The sequence below is a fragment of the Ostrinia furnacalis genome, unplaced genomic scaffold, assembly GCF_004193835.3.
Source record: "Ostrinia furnacalis isolate ACB-3 unplaced genomic scaffold, ASM419383v2 OfSCF7464, whole genome shotgun sequence".
NCBI lineage: Eukaryota > Metazoa > Arthropoda > Insecta > Lepidoptera > Crambidae > Ostrinia > Ostrinia furnacalis.
This window is the reverse complement of record NW_021137703.1, coordinates 26,931-43,003: the sequence shown is the minus strand read 5'-3', so window position 1 is coordinate 43,003 and position 16,073 is coordinate 26,931. Positions and strand designations below refer to the sequence as shown.

The following is a 16,073-nucleotide window of genomic DNA, read 5'->3' as shown; positions in this document are numbered from 1 at the left end:
CTTCATCCTGGACGTGTACTTCCCGGCGGAGTACCCGGCGGTGCCCATGCTCATCAACCTGGAGACGACGGGCCGCCACTCGGTGCGCTTCAACCCCAACCTCTACAACGACGGCAAGGTCTGCCTGTCCGTGCTCAACACGTGGCACGGCCGGCCCGAGGAGAAGTGGAACGCGCACACGTCTAGCTTCTTGCAGGTAAATAATAATATGTTTACTGTGATAATACTAAGTTTTTGTAACCAAGAACTAATATGGTATTGGTTATTGGTATAGTATTTTAAAGATATGAAAAAGGTATGGTATTTTAAAGATTGTGACAAGTTAGATGCATCGAATTAGGCTTTTGTATATTCATTTATGAATTAAAAATTGACGCTGCGGAATATTTCGTGGACGAGCCCGTTTTTTCTCTGCGCGCAGTCACGTCTCATAAAAATGTTGCACGAACGGGACACGCTATGCGCTCGCCTCAGAATAAAGTGACGAAATAAACGTGGACTGCTGTCGACTATAATATAACCTTGCTAAATTTCTTGGTTATCACAATCGATTACTTCATTAATTATGTATAAATTTGACCACCACAATTTAATGCTTGTTTGATTGATATCTTATTTGAAATATTAACTAGTATTTGCGTTCTAAGTAATTCATGCTCACCTATCATTTCTAATCAGAACCCATTGGTCTAAGTATCTTCACCCGTTCCGCGTAACACGTCTATTTGTAATTGTCTTGTCGCTAACATCGGTTTACCCCGCAGGTGCTGGTATCGATCCAGTCGCTGATCCTAGTCCCGGAGCCGTACTTCAACGAGCCGGGCTACGAGCGCAGCCGCGGCAGCAGTGCCGGCTCCAGCGCCTCGCTGGAGTACAACTCCAACATCTACCAGGCCTGCGCGCGCTGGGCCATGCTCGACCACCTGCGCAGCCCCGAGCCCTGCTTCAAGGAGGTACGAACAATCATGTTTTATTCAATTTTGACACTATATTCCTTGTGTATTTCTTTTAATGTCCTTGTTCTATGTGTGGTGTATAATAAAGTGTTGTATAGATGACCCACGCTGAACTGTCCCACCGAACTCAATGACAGGGGGGCGCTACCATCGTTCAACTATATGGTTTCCAACATGGCAACCAGCACATGGCAAACATCGGAACCAGCGATCCAGTATTGACGGTGGTGCCCCACTGTCAATGTCATGCATAGGACAGTTCAGTATTTTGGAACTATACTATTATTATTTTGGCACTTTTCAACGTCAAAGATAATAAACAAGGTAGCACTTAAGGGGCACTTTACATGTCCTTTTGGGCCCTGCCAGCGCTTCGAGACAAAGTACAAACCTATGGCAAATTGGCAAGTGCTGAGATGAAACGTCGGAACAAACTCAGTCAACGCGCGTGTATACATGCGCATAACCGCTGAAATTAAATAAAAAAAAAACCCGACTGCGTAAAATTAAACTGAAAAGATAAAAACGAGACAACTTAATGTTCACAATAAATGCAGTCGGGGGCAACAATTTTCAGTTGTTTTGTTAGTGATGCTCTTTCAAAAAACATAACCCTCCTTCTGGCGCAGTTGGGTAAAAATTCACGCCCATAAATATACTCAATGTCAATCATAACACATTTCAAACTTAAAATTTCACAACTGTCATATTTTAGATATGAGCGTTTCAATATCGATGTCAATACGCATGATCATCTTACGTTGTCACATTTCTACCCATATTCAGGAGCCTAGCTATCGCCGCATAAGTGACGAATAAGATTTATTCGGATTAGACAGACTTTTTTAGATGTGGCCCCCAGCCCCAACAAATTTTGATGCCGGGCCTGTCTAAGGCACACTATGCCACTGCTCGTATTATACCAATGTCAATTCAAACATGGAGTGTTTTTATCATTTGTTCATTGTTAACAGGTGATCCAGACGCACTTCTGGATCAAGCGCAACGAGATCATGCAGACGGTGGCCAACTGGATCACCGAGCTGGAGGGCCAGGGCGGCGACGAGCGCACGCAGCGCACCATACAGCTCAACCTCATGGCGCTCAAGGTAGGCTCAACTTATTTGATTATAACGTTCATTTGATGTGATTACGGGGCTGTGTTTACTAAGTAAGAACCTTTGTATCCAACATGGAGCAATAAAGAATTTGTGTTAACATGAAAAACATCTAAATGAATGAATAAAGAATGAGATGTTATAAGATGTTTTAAGATGCCGTGTAAAGCAGTTTCTTATGCTGAGGACACGCTCAAAACTTCAGCTTACGATTAGATTTACATGAATCCATGGCATATAAGCATTGTTATGTAGAGCACGCCTTCACGCTTGATTTTAGAGCAGCGAGTGATGGTTGTTGATCTAGGGCCAACCAATGTCAACTCAGTATTTTGAAATCGCGCTATTCGTCATTTACCGTCAGCGTTGATTTGTGCTCTACGGCTATTGAGAGCGTTTTTGGGACAAATTGAACATGTGTGGGTGCTTTAACGAGTGCGTTTTGTCGCAGCGGCACTACGTGAAGCTTCAGGAGGAGCTGGCCAAGCTGCCGGTGCCGCCGGGGCTGGAGGCGCTGGACGAGCCCTTCGTGCTGCCCGCCGCGCCCGCGCACGACGCGCCCGCGCCCGCGCCCGCGCCCCAAGACATCGACCACGACATGGAGAAGATCGTCGCGCAGGTGCTGGACTGAACCGGACACCAGTGGTGATCAACGTCCCCCCCTGCCGCGCCTCCCCCGCGAAAGTACAGTCACGGAATGAAAAGGTTCGTCAGTTTTCAAATTGATTCCTTTAACGAATCGCGAGCACATATTACCTTTGAAACTAAGTTAGAGAATAATCTCGAGTTAGAGAAAATAATCTTTAACTGTTCGTCAGTAAAGTTCAAAATTATTCAGATCAAAGTTGTTTGACGATTTAACTTGTCAAGAAGATTATTATGATTGATAAACTAAAACCTTCTTGTTGGTTCAACCTGCCATTATCTATTAAATTAAAAAAACTACATTTTGTAACATTGCACTGACGGGGTAGAAAAATAAACAAGCAAAACCTTATTCGTTAGCAAACGTCATATTTATTTAAATGTTAGCAGCACTGTTTCTTGCACTGTTATGTTGGCAGGTTTGACTCTTACAATACCTACTGCAAGCGAAAACCGACACTAAGGTGACGAACCTTTTCATTCCGCGACTGTACAAGCCCGCGACGACGCCGCCTCCCTCCCGGTTTATTCTACGTAACGAGTGTTTCTTTCTACCAGAGGATTTCTTTTCTATAGTTTTTTTCGTAGGCTTTTACTTAGGATTTAGTGGGACCTCCGTTTAGTTTAACACGTATTGTGATACTAAGATGGGCCCGCGCGGCGCCCTGTAAGATATTCAGGATGCGTACGGACGAGCGCCCGACGCCGTCCGAGGCTTGTCCGGTCTAGAGCCGCCCGCGCCCGAGTAGCGCGTGTACATTACAATATAGTTTGGTGTATATAAACTTGTATCGTGTTTTAATTTATCTGTACTAAGAATTGTATTATGTGTATGTATCGACGTTTTGCTCTCAAAGAGTATGCGCAAGCGAGGCGACGCGATCGAGCCGAAGTAGGAAATTGTAAAATGAGTACCGCACTCGGTAGATGTTTATGTACAGGCCTAGCCTTCGCACTTTTAACGATTCTTTTGATTTTATTATGTAAATGGACTGACAATAAAATGATTTAGTTAATGATTCGGTGCTACATGCACTCGCAGCGGGGTCAGCGCACGAAATTACGTCATGTGTATGTGAATGTATATAAAAATCATCAGTGGGCCGTGGGGACTATCTCATTGTACTTTCATTGACAGGTAAGTTGATGTAGGAAGTTTCTTGTTATATTTGACTGTGAATTTCGGAATGTAAATAAAAATTTATGTTATCGCATTTATAATCTTTTTTTTTCTATACTTAATTACCCATGTTAATATCGTATACTCAGTAATGTAAGAGCATAAATGAGCTTCTGATCATTGAATATCCATATTGTACCTACGAGTAGTGTTAGTGTAATGAGATGTTTTAACATCTACTATTTATTCCATTTTCTAATAAACGGGTAATAGTAATAAGAAAACACGTTTTTAATTAATACCACTTTATTGTTCGCTATTTACACTGTCACAATATAAAATTCACTTAAACAATTATTATGACTTCATAAATTCATGCTCCAATCGTCTATCGTTGACTTCAGCTTATCACTAACGACCTACGCATTGCATCTAAACATCTTATGAAATAAATAATTTATCTTCTATATCCATGACTACTAAGAATTCGAGTTAAACTTAAAAGTTTTATATATCCCATCACAGATGGAACTTTGTGTCATTAAACGTATTTATTTACATTTCCATTATCACTATCTACATTAAACTCTTGGTACACTTACAGCTGTCGACGAACAACATAAAACAGTTACCTACGCCATAAAATCAATAGTTTGTAAATAGGAAATGTTCTAAAACAGGACAACAGACATTTAACACAGTCAATGCTAACATTCAGTTTATGGCACATGCAATTACATCGAGACTGACGCCCGTATTCACAAACATTACTATGACGCATAGGATGACGTACAAAACTACAAACCAATCACACAGCTCTATTAAACGCTGTGCGTTTGATTTGCTGCTTCACGCAAGCTTCAAGCATCGTTTGTGAATACGGGTGTGAAACTGGGAGTGTCGAGAGGTTTAAACTAATTTTGGTTGGAGTAATATGTGTGGTGTGGCGCGGGCCGGCTACTTCTTGCGCTTCCAGGCCTGGTCGGCCTGCTGGCCCACCTCGAGCGCGCTGAGCTGGCCGGCCTGCACGCACGACGCGCAGCAGAACCTGATAGGGTGAAATATTTATTTAGCTTGCATTTTGTTATCACTTTTACTAAGAGCTAGTGAACGCCAGACTTACGTCATTTTATAAAAGCTAAAACTTTGTCATCGTATGCTCCCAATATAGGTTAGAATGTTGGCTTGGCAATGATTAGAAGTTGTTTCTTCATCAGCCAGATAGTTTTGACCGTTCCAACTCCTTGCCAGACAATCTTTTTAAGGGTAGCTACTATAGCCACGATGTCTCAAACTTCATGATGCACCAATATTCTTCCCTATGTTGGGAGCATGCGCTGACAAAGTTTTAGCTTTTATAAAATAACGTAGGTATGCCGTTCACTAGCTGCTCAGTTTGGCACATTGACAGGTTCAGACAAAATGACAGGTTTATTCTTCAGAAAGATATCCGACGATTGAAAAATCGGCCCTTAGTCTATATACTTTACTAGCGGCCGCCCGCGACTTCGTACGCGTGGATCCCGTTTTACCCCCTTAGGGGTGGAGTTTCGTAAAATCCTTTCTTAGCGGATGCCTACGTCATAACAGCGACCTGCATGCCAAATTTCAGCCCGATCCGTCCAGTGGTTTGGGCTGTGCGTTGATAGATCACTATGTCAGTCAATCAGTCAGTCGGTCACCTTTGAGTTATATTTATTTAGATAGTTACTAAAACTAATTTGCGACTATCTGTAACTGTTACAGTCGCATACATAGTATGAAATACTGACCGGGAGTAGTACTGGTGGTTGCAGAACTTGCTGCGCACGATGAGCTTGCAGTCGGCGAAGAACGGGTTGTCCGTGCAGTGCGACGGGATGAAGATGCCTGCGGGGATACGGCTCGTAAGTATTGATATTGTTTTTAGTAGATAGCTTGAAGTAAATAAGTATGGTTCTCCTTGCGTCAGTGACTCGTAGGCCCCTGAATGGCCTGCACTTCGCAAGATGTTGACTTGTTGGGGACTATAGTTCGTTCGCGTTAAGAATGCAGTGAGTGATAGTGATATTAATATGATATTTAGAACAAACTTTTGATTTTAAGCTTATTAGTGTATGAGACTAATTTTTTTTTTTGCTTGAAAGTTTGAAACCTTTTCCCGAGGTAGTCCCTCCCTATTATTACCACGTTATTACCGAGCCAGGATCTCATTATACAATGTGAGGAAAACCTCAGCTTGTTATTTTTCAGGCGTTTGTGCCTCGGAGTCATCGTTTCATTTTCAAAATCAATAAGTTCTGGCTACTTGTTCTTCGCTATCTATCTTTTGGCGATCACGCTGCAGTTCCTGCACAGGAGTTGCAGCATTAATAGTTCTTAGCAGGTTTTTTTTTTCTCTGAGCGGCTATTATGGGTCTATGAATTCCAAATATTATTATCACTACGACCGGTAGGTACCGATCTATTGTGATCGCCACTATTTTTCTTGCAGTTCGCCTCCGAGTCCTGCATCCATTAGGTAGTGCAGTATCTTTTGGGGGGCGATATGTTTTACATCTGTGGGCTTAGGATGTGTTTGCCCAGGTGTAAGCTCGCTTGCGCATCATAAAATAAAGGCAGCAGGTTTAATTTTTCGATACTCAATACTTTGTTGCTTCACCACATTAGCATTTAGGTCTTACAATTCAAGCAGATCAATGTGGACCCAGTTAGGGCACAGGAACCTTTGGAAGGAGAGAGTTTAGGTTGTAGTCCATACCTTGCACGGAGATCTGGACCTGCGAGGAGTGCGAGCTGTAGGCGTTGTGCGCGTGGCAGCCGTACACGCCGCTGTCCTCCGCCGTCAGCGCCGATATCGTAAGCCGAGCGTCTGCAAGGCAACGGAGTTACACGTTTAAATCAATGTAATATTTGTAGACAATTAGGGAAATTACAATTGTGGAAAACCTTGGGGGAGGCCTTTGTCCAGCAGTGGACGTCATTTGGCTGAAACGAAGGGAAATTACAACCCGATCGAGCNAGACTGACATGCAAGGTGACATGTCAATGAAGTTTTCAGTTACTGTTGCCATTAAAAGAAATTAGTACCATTAATTTTCCGCAATATGGCGAGGGTTTTTATGTTCCTGGTCAGGCTATAACATTGTCACTGCGTCCGGCCCGACATTTTTGAAACACGACCTTTCATTGTGACCGAATGTTCCAGAAATGGAACAAAATATTCTTATAATTTAAAATTATTTATTCATTAAGTCCAATTCATTCATTTTTTGTGTAATGGAACACAATTTATTATCTTTCCTCTATGTATTAGAAGTCCCAAAACAACTTTTTAGAGCCAAAATATACCAAAATCATCATGAATTTGTGTCTGTCTTGTTGGTTGTCCTAATTAAATAAATAAATAAAATAAAATGAATCTAATTACAAGGACATGAAAGTTCTGGGCTCAATGGTGTTAATTTATTTGTTCTAAATTGGAACATTCGGCCTCAATATGACTAGTGGTGTTTATAAAATGTGGCTTATAAAATGTGGCCCGTCAACAGGGAATAGTGAACAAAAAGTTCACTATTCCCCGTTATATTAGGATTTTATTTTGAACGTAATGGGGATTAATGAACTTTTTAGTTCATTATTCCCCATTATAAGTTCCAATTTAACGTTAACGGGGATTGTCAACGGGGAATAGTGGAATAAGCCTAAAATGTCAGGTATCAGGAGGCTATAGCAGGATTTTCCAATTTTTTTTTGCCAAGGAACCCTAATTGATTGTACTTTTCCTAGCGGAACCCCCCACAAGTCGGTTCGCGCGAACAACGTCGGTCATGAAACGTGGGATAATATTTTTTACGGAACCCTTGCGGCCTTTCCACGGAACCCCAGGGTTCCGCGGACCACCTTTCGGGAACCGCTGGGCTATAGTTACTAAAAGTAATTTGCGACTATCTGTAACAGCATACATAATTATGAAATACTAACCGGGAGTAGTACTGGTGGTTGCAGAACTTGCTGCGCACGATCAGCTTGCAGTCCGCGAAGAACGGGTTGTCCGTGCAGTGCGACGGGATGAAGATGCCTGCGGGGATACGGCTCGTAAGTATTGATTTAATGTCTTTAGTAGATAGCTTGAAGTAAACAACAAGTATTGTCCTCCTTGCGTCAGTGACTCGTAGGCCCCTGAATGCTTGCACTTCGCGAGATGTTGACTTGTTGGGGACTAAGTATAGTTCGTTCGCGTTGAGAATGCAGTGAGTGATAGTGATTAAAATATGATATTTAGGACAAACTTTTGATTTGTAGTGTTTTAAACTAATTTTTATTTGCTTGAAAGTTTGAAACCTTTTCCCGAGGTAGTCTCTCCCTATTATTACCGAGCCAGGATCTGCAATGTGAGGAAAACCTCAGCTTGTTATTTTTCAGGTGTTTGTGCCATCGTTTCAATTTCAAAATCTATAAGTGCTGGCTACTTGTTCTTCGCTAGTTTGCTATCTTTTGGCGATCAAGCTGCAGTTCCTACTGCACAGGAGTTGCAGCATTAATGCTATTCTGGGTCTATGAAGTCCCAGTATCACTGCGACCGGTACCGATCTGTTGTGATCGCCACTATTTTTCTTACAGTTCGCCTCGCGAGTCCTACATCCATTAGGTAGTGCAGTATCTTTTGGGGGGCGATATGTTTTACATCTGTGCGCTTGCCCAGGTGTAAGCTCAGCTTGCGCATCAAAGGCAGCAGTGCCCCGATTACGCTAATTTTTAACGTGTCCAATACAGACGCGCTTCTTTGATTTCTTCGATTCTGCGATACGGATTTGTCAAAACAGCTGACGTCCGGGCACGTTGAATATGAAATTTTTTAGCGTAATCGGGTTTAGATGGTAGTCAGTACCTTGCACGGAGATCTGGACCTGCGAGGAGTGCGAGCTGTAGGCGTTGTGCGCGTGGCAGCCGTACACGCCGCTGTCCTCCGCCGTCAGCGCCGATATCGTGAGCCGTGCGTCTGGAAGGCAATGGAGTTACGATGAAAACGGTCGAATATTAGTAGATAACACCGGTCAACAAAAAAAAAANACATAGAAAAAAAAAAAAAAAAAACATACGGGTCGAATTGAGAACCTCCTCCTTTTTTGAAGTCGGTTGATAAACATTGGCTATGGGAAATTGACCGTAGTTTTCATTTGGGCGTTAATGGGTTAATACGTGGGACACTATTTAAGTTGTGAGCCTAACTATGAAAACAAAGTAGTTTATTATTAAAATGGTATTGATTGCGTTTATTGGTATTGTCTTTCATGATTTATGTACAGTCGCGGAATGAAAAGGTTCTTCACCTTAGTGTCGGTTTTCGCTTGCACTGTAAGAGTCAAACCTGCCAACATAACCGTGCAAGAAACAGTGCTGCTAACATTTAAATAAATATGACGTTTGCTAACGAATAAGGTTTTGCTTGTTTTTCTATCCCATCAGTGCAATGTTACAAAATGTAGTTTTTTTTATTTAATGGATAATGGCAGGTTGAACCAACAAGAAGGTTTTAGTTTATCAATCATAATAATCTTCTTGACAAGTTAAATCATCAAACAACTTTGATCTGAATAATTTTGAACTTTACTGACAAACAGTTAAAGATTATTTTCTCTAACTTGAGATGATTCTGTAACATAGTTTCAAAAGGTAATATGTGCTCGCGATTAGTTGAAGGAATCAATTTGAAAACTGACGAACCTTTTCATTCCGTGACTGTACTTTTCAATGTATCCGAAACACTTTTCATAGCATTTTTTCCACTCAGCTTGAGGCACCTCCAAAGCATGGTTTTTGACCGCACCGACAGTTGCTTTTGGCTACATAAATCGCTGTTCACGCATTTAATTTTAATATATGGGTACCAAAAGAAGTGTTTAGATTCCAAGCAAGAATTTTGTAGCATTGGACCTGTTTATTTCATATTTTGAGTGTTCGTATAATCCGTTGTTTGACGAGACGTGTAAAAGCTCACATTTTCGTCACGAATGGCGATTCGACTAAGCTGGTCAGTTTCCCTTATTAAACTGAAGACTTTTGGAAAAAAAGTGGCTGTTTACTATTAAGAATTACCCATTCTAAATTTCTCTAGTGACGTTTCTGTCATATAATCGGATATTTCGGAAAAATAGGCGACCGTAAGTTTCAAAGTGTTCCGAGCGCATGGGACGTTTTTTGGAATTGGTTCATCTTAAAACACCTCCATAGTCGATAGCTGTTTATTTTCAGGATCATTATGCATAGATCCTTAATTCGTCAACTGTCACAATTTTAAAAACGGCTTTTAAAGCTTCTTAAACGTATTTATCAAACATTTCCAAGGACTAAACGACACAAGCGTCCTATTTAGCGTTTGAAAAATTTTGTGACATCCAGCGAGAAAAAAACGTATTAGCCATAATTATGGTCATACAATATTTTATTACTGCTAGTGGAATTAATGCCTAGAATTATCTCAATCATACAATATATCACATGACGAGGTTTCTCTTCCATTTTTCTGACAACATCAATGTTTTCCGCCACTATTAGTCATTTTGGACGACTTTCGCAAAGTTCACTGGTGAGCCAATGACATACAATATTATACTTCTTAAACTAGCGTTTTACAATGGTAAAGAACAGATCTTTATCACCAAAAGTGAAATTTAGCTGACCGCTTCAGTTTTGTATTGATTAACCACGTCGAAAGTCATAATAAATCTTCGCGCGAAAATTTCCGCAAGTCAAACCATGTTTTTGTAGTCAAGATAATTTTCAATTCAATGTTAATAATACAAAACGTGCTCAAATGATAAAAAGTTTTGAATAAGGTAGTAGTAAAAAATGTCAAACTTTTCATTAAAAGTATCAGATGTCGTCTAACAACACGTTATGTTGTCGAGGCTCACAACTTAAATAGTGCCCTAGTACAATTTAAACTGAAATGCAGGTAGCATTATTGTATAAATTCAATATTTTTTTTAAATGTAGCCTATTCTTTGAATATGTATTTCTTATGGTGGGTGTGGTCATTATCATTTACAAAAAATGTGGTAAAACATCCTGTTTCTAGTACCTAGTAACAATTAGATAACTGTTTATTATTGTGTACTAGATACGGGAATTCCTCTTAGTCATCATAAGGATAATGTTCTTCCTTATATTCAATTTATAATTAGTTTAGTGTAATCCAGATTTTTCAGCGTTTAGGCAGATCAACAAGTCTTAACATTGAATATACGTTATGAGAGTTTAAGGAATTCTCAACGCAGCTTGTTTTGACATATTTTTTGCGGAATGTCCTTCCACACGGCCAAATTCAAAACACTACGCTGAAATAAGTGACGTCAGCAACTACATTGATGCTATTTTTGGATAAGAAAACACGGACAAAAAACTTGAGTTAGCAGAGAAAAATATAAAGTAATACAGAGTTATTGAAAAAAATACACAATTTCATTTCCCAGAAAATCGATTTTGCATAAATCGAATACCGTGACGAGGTGTTAACGTGCCTTGAACTAGTTTGTTGAGTCACTGATAAAAATATTGTGTGTTTTTAATATTATTGTGCTATTGATTGCAGCTTGGCCGTTCTGGACGAAGTTGGTGGTGGTCGCCGTGGGCTTCACTGGCGGAGCGGTGTTCATGTACATCCAGTGTCGACAGTACCTGCACCTTTGCAATAGGTGGCGGGCTCACAATAGGTAAATAATAGTTGTCTTTTTTTACATTTATTTTAATATTCATCATCATCATCATTATCATTTCAGCCATAGGACGTCCACTGCTGAACATAGGCCTCCCCCAATGCTTTCCATGTTGATCGATTGGTAGCGGCCTGCGTCCAGCCGGTTTTAATATTGATTTATTTACAATTTTATTGCTCGTGATGACTTACTTGACTTATGGTCCTATGTCCCCTAGATGGGGCAGAGGGCGTCCACAACAGTCCTCCATCTCGTTCGGTCTTGAGCTTCTCGCTTGATCTCGCTATTTTCTTGATCTTGCTATTGCTCAAAAGAACCACTAGACACCACGCAGAAAATTAGACTACGCTGTACAAGTTTATTTTGTAAGCTTTTCATACTAGCAGTTTTTTGAAGGTATTATTTGGGGCATGTAGGCGGCATTTTTTTCGCAATTAATTATTTAAATCAATCTGCACGCCGTACCTGCATGCCGCAATCTCGCCGACCGTTAAAGTCACAAGAAGCCCATATATTTTTGATGGTTCACCTCAAAAAGACAATGCTGTTGGTATAGGCTGAATGAAAATAGTGGGAAGAGGAGGAGACAGGTGTTAATTGTGTCAAGTAGAATAGGCATGAGTGGACTGCCGCTAGCTGAAATGGCGATATTATAAGACCCTTGTATTTAAGAATGCATGTTTCCTATTTGGTGAAGAGAGAAATAAATGCTTTATTTATTATATTTCCCCAGGATATTGTTAATCCAAAATGCGCCTGAAAAGCTGCCGATGGCGGGGTCGCCGCCGGTGCGCACCAAGCGGCGCGAGCGCAGCGCGCGAGGGCAAGTCGTGGCTAATATTGAGCCGCCGCCGCCGCCGGCTGCGTACCACGAAGAAGTATGTTTTCAAATCTATCTATATAAATAAAAATGAATTGCTGTTCGTTAGTCTGATTAAAACTCGAGAACGGCTGGGCCTATTGAGCTGATTTTGGTTTTAAAATGTTTGTCCAGTAGGCCTAAGATGCGCGCCGCGATGAGCGGTTATCACGCCATTTTATCGATTTTGCCCATACATTTTGACGTCGATAAAAGTTATCACGGCGCGCATCTTAGGCCTACAGGATAGGTCTAAACGGTGAGCAAATAAGGAAAAATTGCGATAGCTTATTATAGCCTTTAAGGCGGAACAGAGCTCGCCGGGTCAGCTATTATTTAATAATTATTATTTGCTGTGTGGTTTTTGCAAAGCAAGATAGGACAACTCCCATTTTTTCCGCGGATGTCGTAAGAGTCGACTAAAGGAGAAATATGCGAAAATTAGTTTTACGTGGAATATAGGCTATATCCTCCATGGAGACCAAATAACCTGTACTGTCTAACTTTATCTAGGCATTTTATTGATTTTGCTTGATAAGTCCATCCATTTATTATCTAAAATCGTCGATAAGATTTTATCACGGCGGGATTCCTAGCCCGGCTGGTGATGATGTCGTACTAAATCGTTTAGTTCATAAAAAAATGTGTTCCTTTTAGGACGAGAGCGGCGGCTTCGAAGCGTACCGCGCCGACCCGCAACGGCGGCTGTCGGCGCGCGCGCCGCGACTCCGCGCCGAGCCCGACGAGCGGCGCTACTCCGACACGCGCCTCGTGCAGCCCGTCGCCGTCGCCGTGGAGGAGCCGCCGCCCGCGCACGCCGCCGAGGTCAGTGCGAGCTTGGTACACCATGCTGTGACGTCAGCACCAGCTGCGCCGAGCCCGACGAGCGGCGCTACTCCGACACGCGCCTCGTGCAGCCCGTCGCCGTCGCCGTGGAGGAGCCGCCGCCCGCGCACGCCGCCGAGGTCAGTGCGAGCTTGGTACACCATGCTGTGACGTCAGCACCAGCTGCGCCGAGCCCGACGAGCGGCGCTACTCCGACACGCGCCTCGTGCAGCCCGTCGCCGTCGCCGTGGAGGAGCCGCCGCCCGCGCACGCCGCCGAGGTCAGTGCGAGCTTGGTACACCATGCTGTGACGTCAGCACCAGCTGCGCCGAGCCCGACGAGCGGCGCTACTCCGACACGCGCCTCGTGCAGCCCGTCGCCGTCGCCGTGGAGGAGCCGCCGCCCGCGCACGCCGCCGAGGTCAGTGCGAGCTTGGTACACCATGCTGTGACGTCAGCACCAGCTGCGCCGAGCCCGACGAGCGGCGCTACTCCGACACGCGCCTCGTGCAGCCCGTCGCCGTCGCCGTGGAGGAGCCGCCGCCCGCGCACGCCGCCGAGGTCAGTGCGAGCTTGGTACACCATGCTGTGACGTCAGCACCAGCTGCGCCGAGCCCGACGAGCGGCGCTACTCCGACACGCGCCTCGTGCAGCCCGTCGCCGTCGCCGTGGAGGAGCCGCCGCCCGCGCACGCCGCCGAGGTCAGTGCGAGCTTGGTACACCATGCTGTGACGTCAGCACCAGCTGCGCCGAGCCCGACGAGCGGCGCTACTCCGACACGCGCCTCGTGCAGCCCGTCGCCGTCGCCGTGGAGGAGCCGCCGCCCGCGCACGCCGCCGAGGTCAGTGCGAGCTTGGTACACCATGCTGTGACGTCAGCACCAGCTGCGCCGAGCCCGACGAGCGGCGCTACTCCGACACGCGCCTCGTGCAGCCCGTCGCCGTCGCCGTGGAGGAGCCGCCGCCCGCGCACGCCGCCGAGGTCAGTGCGAGCTTGGTACACCATGCTGTGACGTCAGCACCAGCTGCGCCGAGCCCGACGAGCGGCGCTACTCCGACACGCGCCTCGTGCAGCCCGTCGCCGTCGCCGTGGAGGAGCCGCCGCCCGCGCACGCCGCCGAGGTCTCCTTCTTTTCTTTGGGTCTCCCAACATTCCTCTTCCCCTTCAGTCATTTCCATTCTGTTGATGTTATAGTCCATCTTCTATCTTTGTACCTTGCTAGGTGTCCAGGCCCCAGTACAGCCAGTTCTTGTATAACGTGTTTCTTATTTATTGCAGCCGGGCGTGTACCACATCAGCGTGGACCCGCTAGAAGCCGACATCCGCTCGCTGCTGGCACTGGAGGCGCGGCGGGCCGCCCGGGCCGCGCGGTCGCTGCCCAACCTGCGGGCGTCGCGCGAGTCGCTGCTGCCCCCCCCGGGCCCGCCGGCCCCCCCGGGCCCGCCGGCCCCCCCGGCGCACTCGGCCCCCCCGCCCGCCTCCTGAGGCCGCCGCCCGCCGCGCCCGCTAACGCTCACGCTCTACCACGACGACACAGTCTATTAGACGATGATAATAGTAAGACATTTTTGATTTTTAGATGCTGATCTTATCTTATCTCAAACTGATTTTATAACTAAAGTCGGGTCGCCGAATTTCGTCCAAGGGGCCATCCATAAAGTACGTCACACGAATTTCATGATTTTTTGACCCCCCCCCCCCTCCGTCCTTGTCACAGGTGGTCACATTTCTGAGACCCCCCCCTCCCTAGTGTGACGTCACATGTTTTGCAATTTCACATCGAAAAATTATTAAATTAACAGCAGTTCCGAAATTACTTTTAATTCCATTTAAATTAAGTACTTTTTTTATGAAATCAACATTATATATCAAATATTTGAAACAATTAAAATGTGATGTCACGAAACTTAGGACCCCTCCCACCCCTTGTCACACTATGTCACACTTTGTCAACCCCCTCCCCCCCTCTTTACGTGTGACGTACTTTATGGATGACCCCGTCAGCACCAGCTGCGCCGAGCCCGACGAGCGGCGCTACTCCGACACGCGCCTCGTGCAGCCCGTCGCCGTCGCCGTGGAGGAGCCGCCGCCCGCGCACGCCGCCGAGGTCAGTGCGAGCTTGGTACACCATGCTGTGACGTCAGCACCAGCTGCGCCGAGCCCGACGAGCGGCGCTACTCCGACACGCGCCTCGTGCAGCCCGTCGCCGTCGCCGTGGAGGAGCCGCCGCCCGCGCACGCCGCCGAGGTCTCCTTCTTTTCTTTGGGTCTCCCAACATTCCTCTTCCCCTTCAGTCATTTCCATTCTGTTGATGTTATAGTCCATCTTCTATCTTTGTACCTTGCTAGGTGTCCAGGCCCCAGTACAGCCAGTTCTTGTATAACGTGTTTCTTATTTATTGCAGCCGGGCGTGTACCACATCAGCGTGGACCCGCTAGAAGCCGACATCCGCTCGCTGCTGGCACTGGAGGCGCGGCGGGCCGCCCGGGCCGCGCGGTCGCTGCCCAACCTGCGGGCGTCGCGCGAGTCGCTGCTGCCCCCCCCGGGCCCGCCGGCCCCCCCGGGCCCGCCGGCCCCCCCGGCGCACTCGGCCCCCCCGCCCGCCTCCTGAGGCCGCCGCCCGCCGCGCCCGCTAACGCTCACGCTCTACCACGACGACACAGTCTATTAGACGATGATAATAGTAAGACATTTTTGATTTTTAGATGCTGATCTTATCTTATCTCAAACTGATTTTATAACTAAAGTCGGGTCGCCGAATTTCGTCCAAGGGGCCATCCATAAAGTACGTCACACGAATTTCATGATTTTTTGACCCCCCCTCCGTCCTTGTCACAGGTGGTCACATTTCTGA

At 45.3% G+C, this 16,073-nt stretch overlaps 3 protein-coding genes across 3 annotated transcripts in view; 2 read left to right on the top strand and 1 right to left on the bottom strand.

The window, feature by feature from the left end:
* Bruce (BIR repeat containing ubiquitin-conjugating enzyme) overlaps window positions 1-2,839 on the top strand; it is an 88,924-nt gene extending 86,085 nt beyond the window's left edge. Inside the window, exon 60 of the mRNA XM_028320968.1 lies at window positions 2,526-2,839. Coding sequence (XP_028176769.1) covers window positions 2,526-2,705 — 180 coding nt within the window. The 3' untranslated portion in view covers window positions 2,706-2,839. The remainder of the gene's footprint in view (window positions 1-2,525) is intronic.
* Window positions 2,840-3,254: 415 nt separating this feature from the next.
* On the bottom strand, window positions 3,255-9,594 carry LOC114364737 (uncharacterized). The gene is made up of 6 exons (XM_028321016.1): window positions 9,567-9,594; window positions 8,710-8,820; window positions 7,803-7,899; window positions 6,580-6,690; window positions 5,612-5,708; window positions 3,255-4,887 (listed from the first exon to the last, which is right to left on the bottom strand). The coding sequence occupies exons 1-6, from the start codon at window positions 9,592-9,594 to the stop codon at window positions 4,648-4,650; spliced, it is 684 nt and encodes a 227-aa protein (XP_028176817.1). The 3' UTR covers window positions 3,255-4,647.
* A 1,248-nt stretch (window positions 9,595-10,842) lies between these two features.
* LOC114364736 (extensin-like) lies at window positions 10,843-15,830 on the top strand. The gene is made up of 10 exons (XM_028321015.1): window positions 10,843-10,879; window positions 11,413-11,533; window positions 12,270-12,414; window positions 13,053-13,387; window positions 13,544-13,780; window positions 13,824-14,060; window positions 14,104-14,200; window positions 14,498-14,691; window positions 15,224-15,326; window positions 15,624-15,830. Exons 1-10 carry the CDS (start codon window positions 10,843-10,845, stop codon window positions 15,828-15,830), a joined length of 1,713 nt encoding a protein of 570 aa, XP_028176816.1.
* Window positions 15,831-16,073: the final 243 nt, after the last annotated feature.

Excerpts from the sequence above, each read along its gene's own strand:
- LOC114364737 (XM_028321016.1), bottom strand. The coding sequence starts at position 9,594 with ATGAAAAGTGTTTCGGATACATTGAAAA. Across the intron at positions 8,821-9,566 it reads TGTTTCGGATACATTGAAAA|ACGCACGGCTCACGATATCG; the intron begins GTACAGTCACGG and ends ATTGCCTTCCAG. Across the intron at positions 4,888-5,611 it reads AACCACCAGTACTACTCCCG|GTTCTGCTGCGCGTCGTGCG; the intron begins GTCAGTATTTCA and ends TCACCCTATCAG.
- LOC114364736 (XM_028321015.1), top strand. The coding sequence starts at position 10,843 with ATGGTGGGTGTGGTCATTATCATTTACAAAAAATGTG. Across the intron at positions 11,534-12,269 it reads AGGTGGCGGGCTCACAATAG|GATATTGTTAATCCAAAATG; the intron begins GTAAATAATAGT and ends ATATTTCCCCAG. Across the intron at positions 14,201-14,497 it reads CGCCCGCGCACGCCGCCGAG|CCGGGCGTGTACCACATCAG; the intron begins GTCAGTGCGAGC and ends TATTTATTGCAG.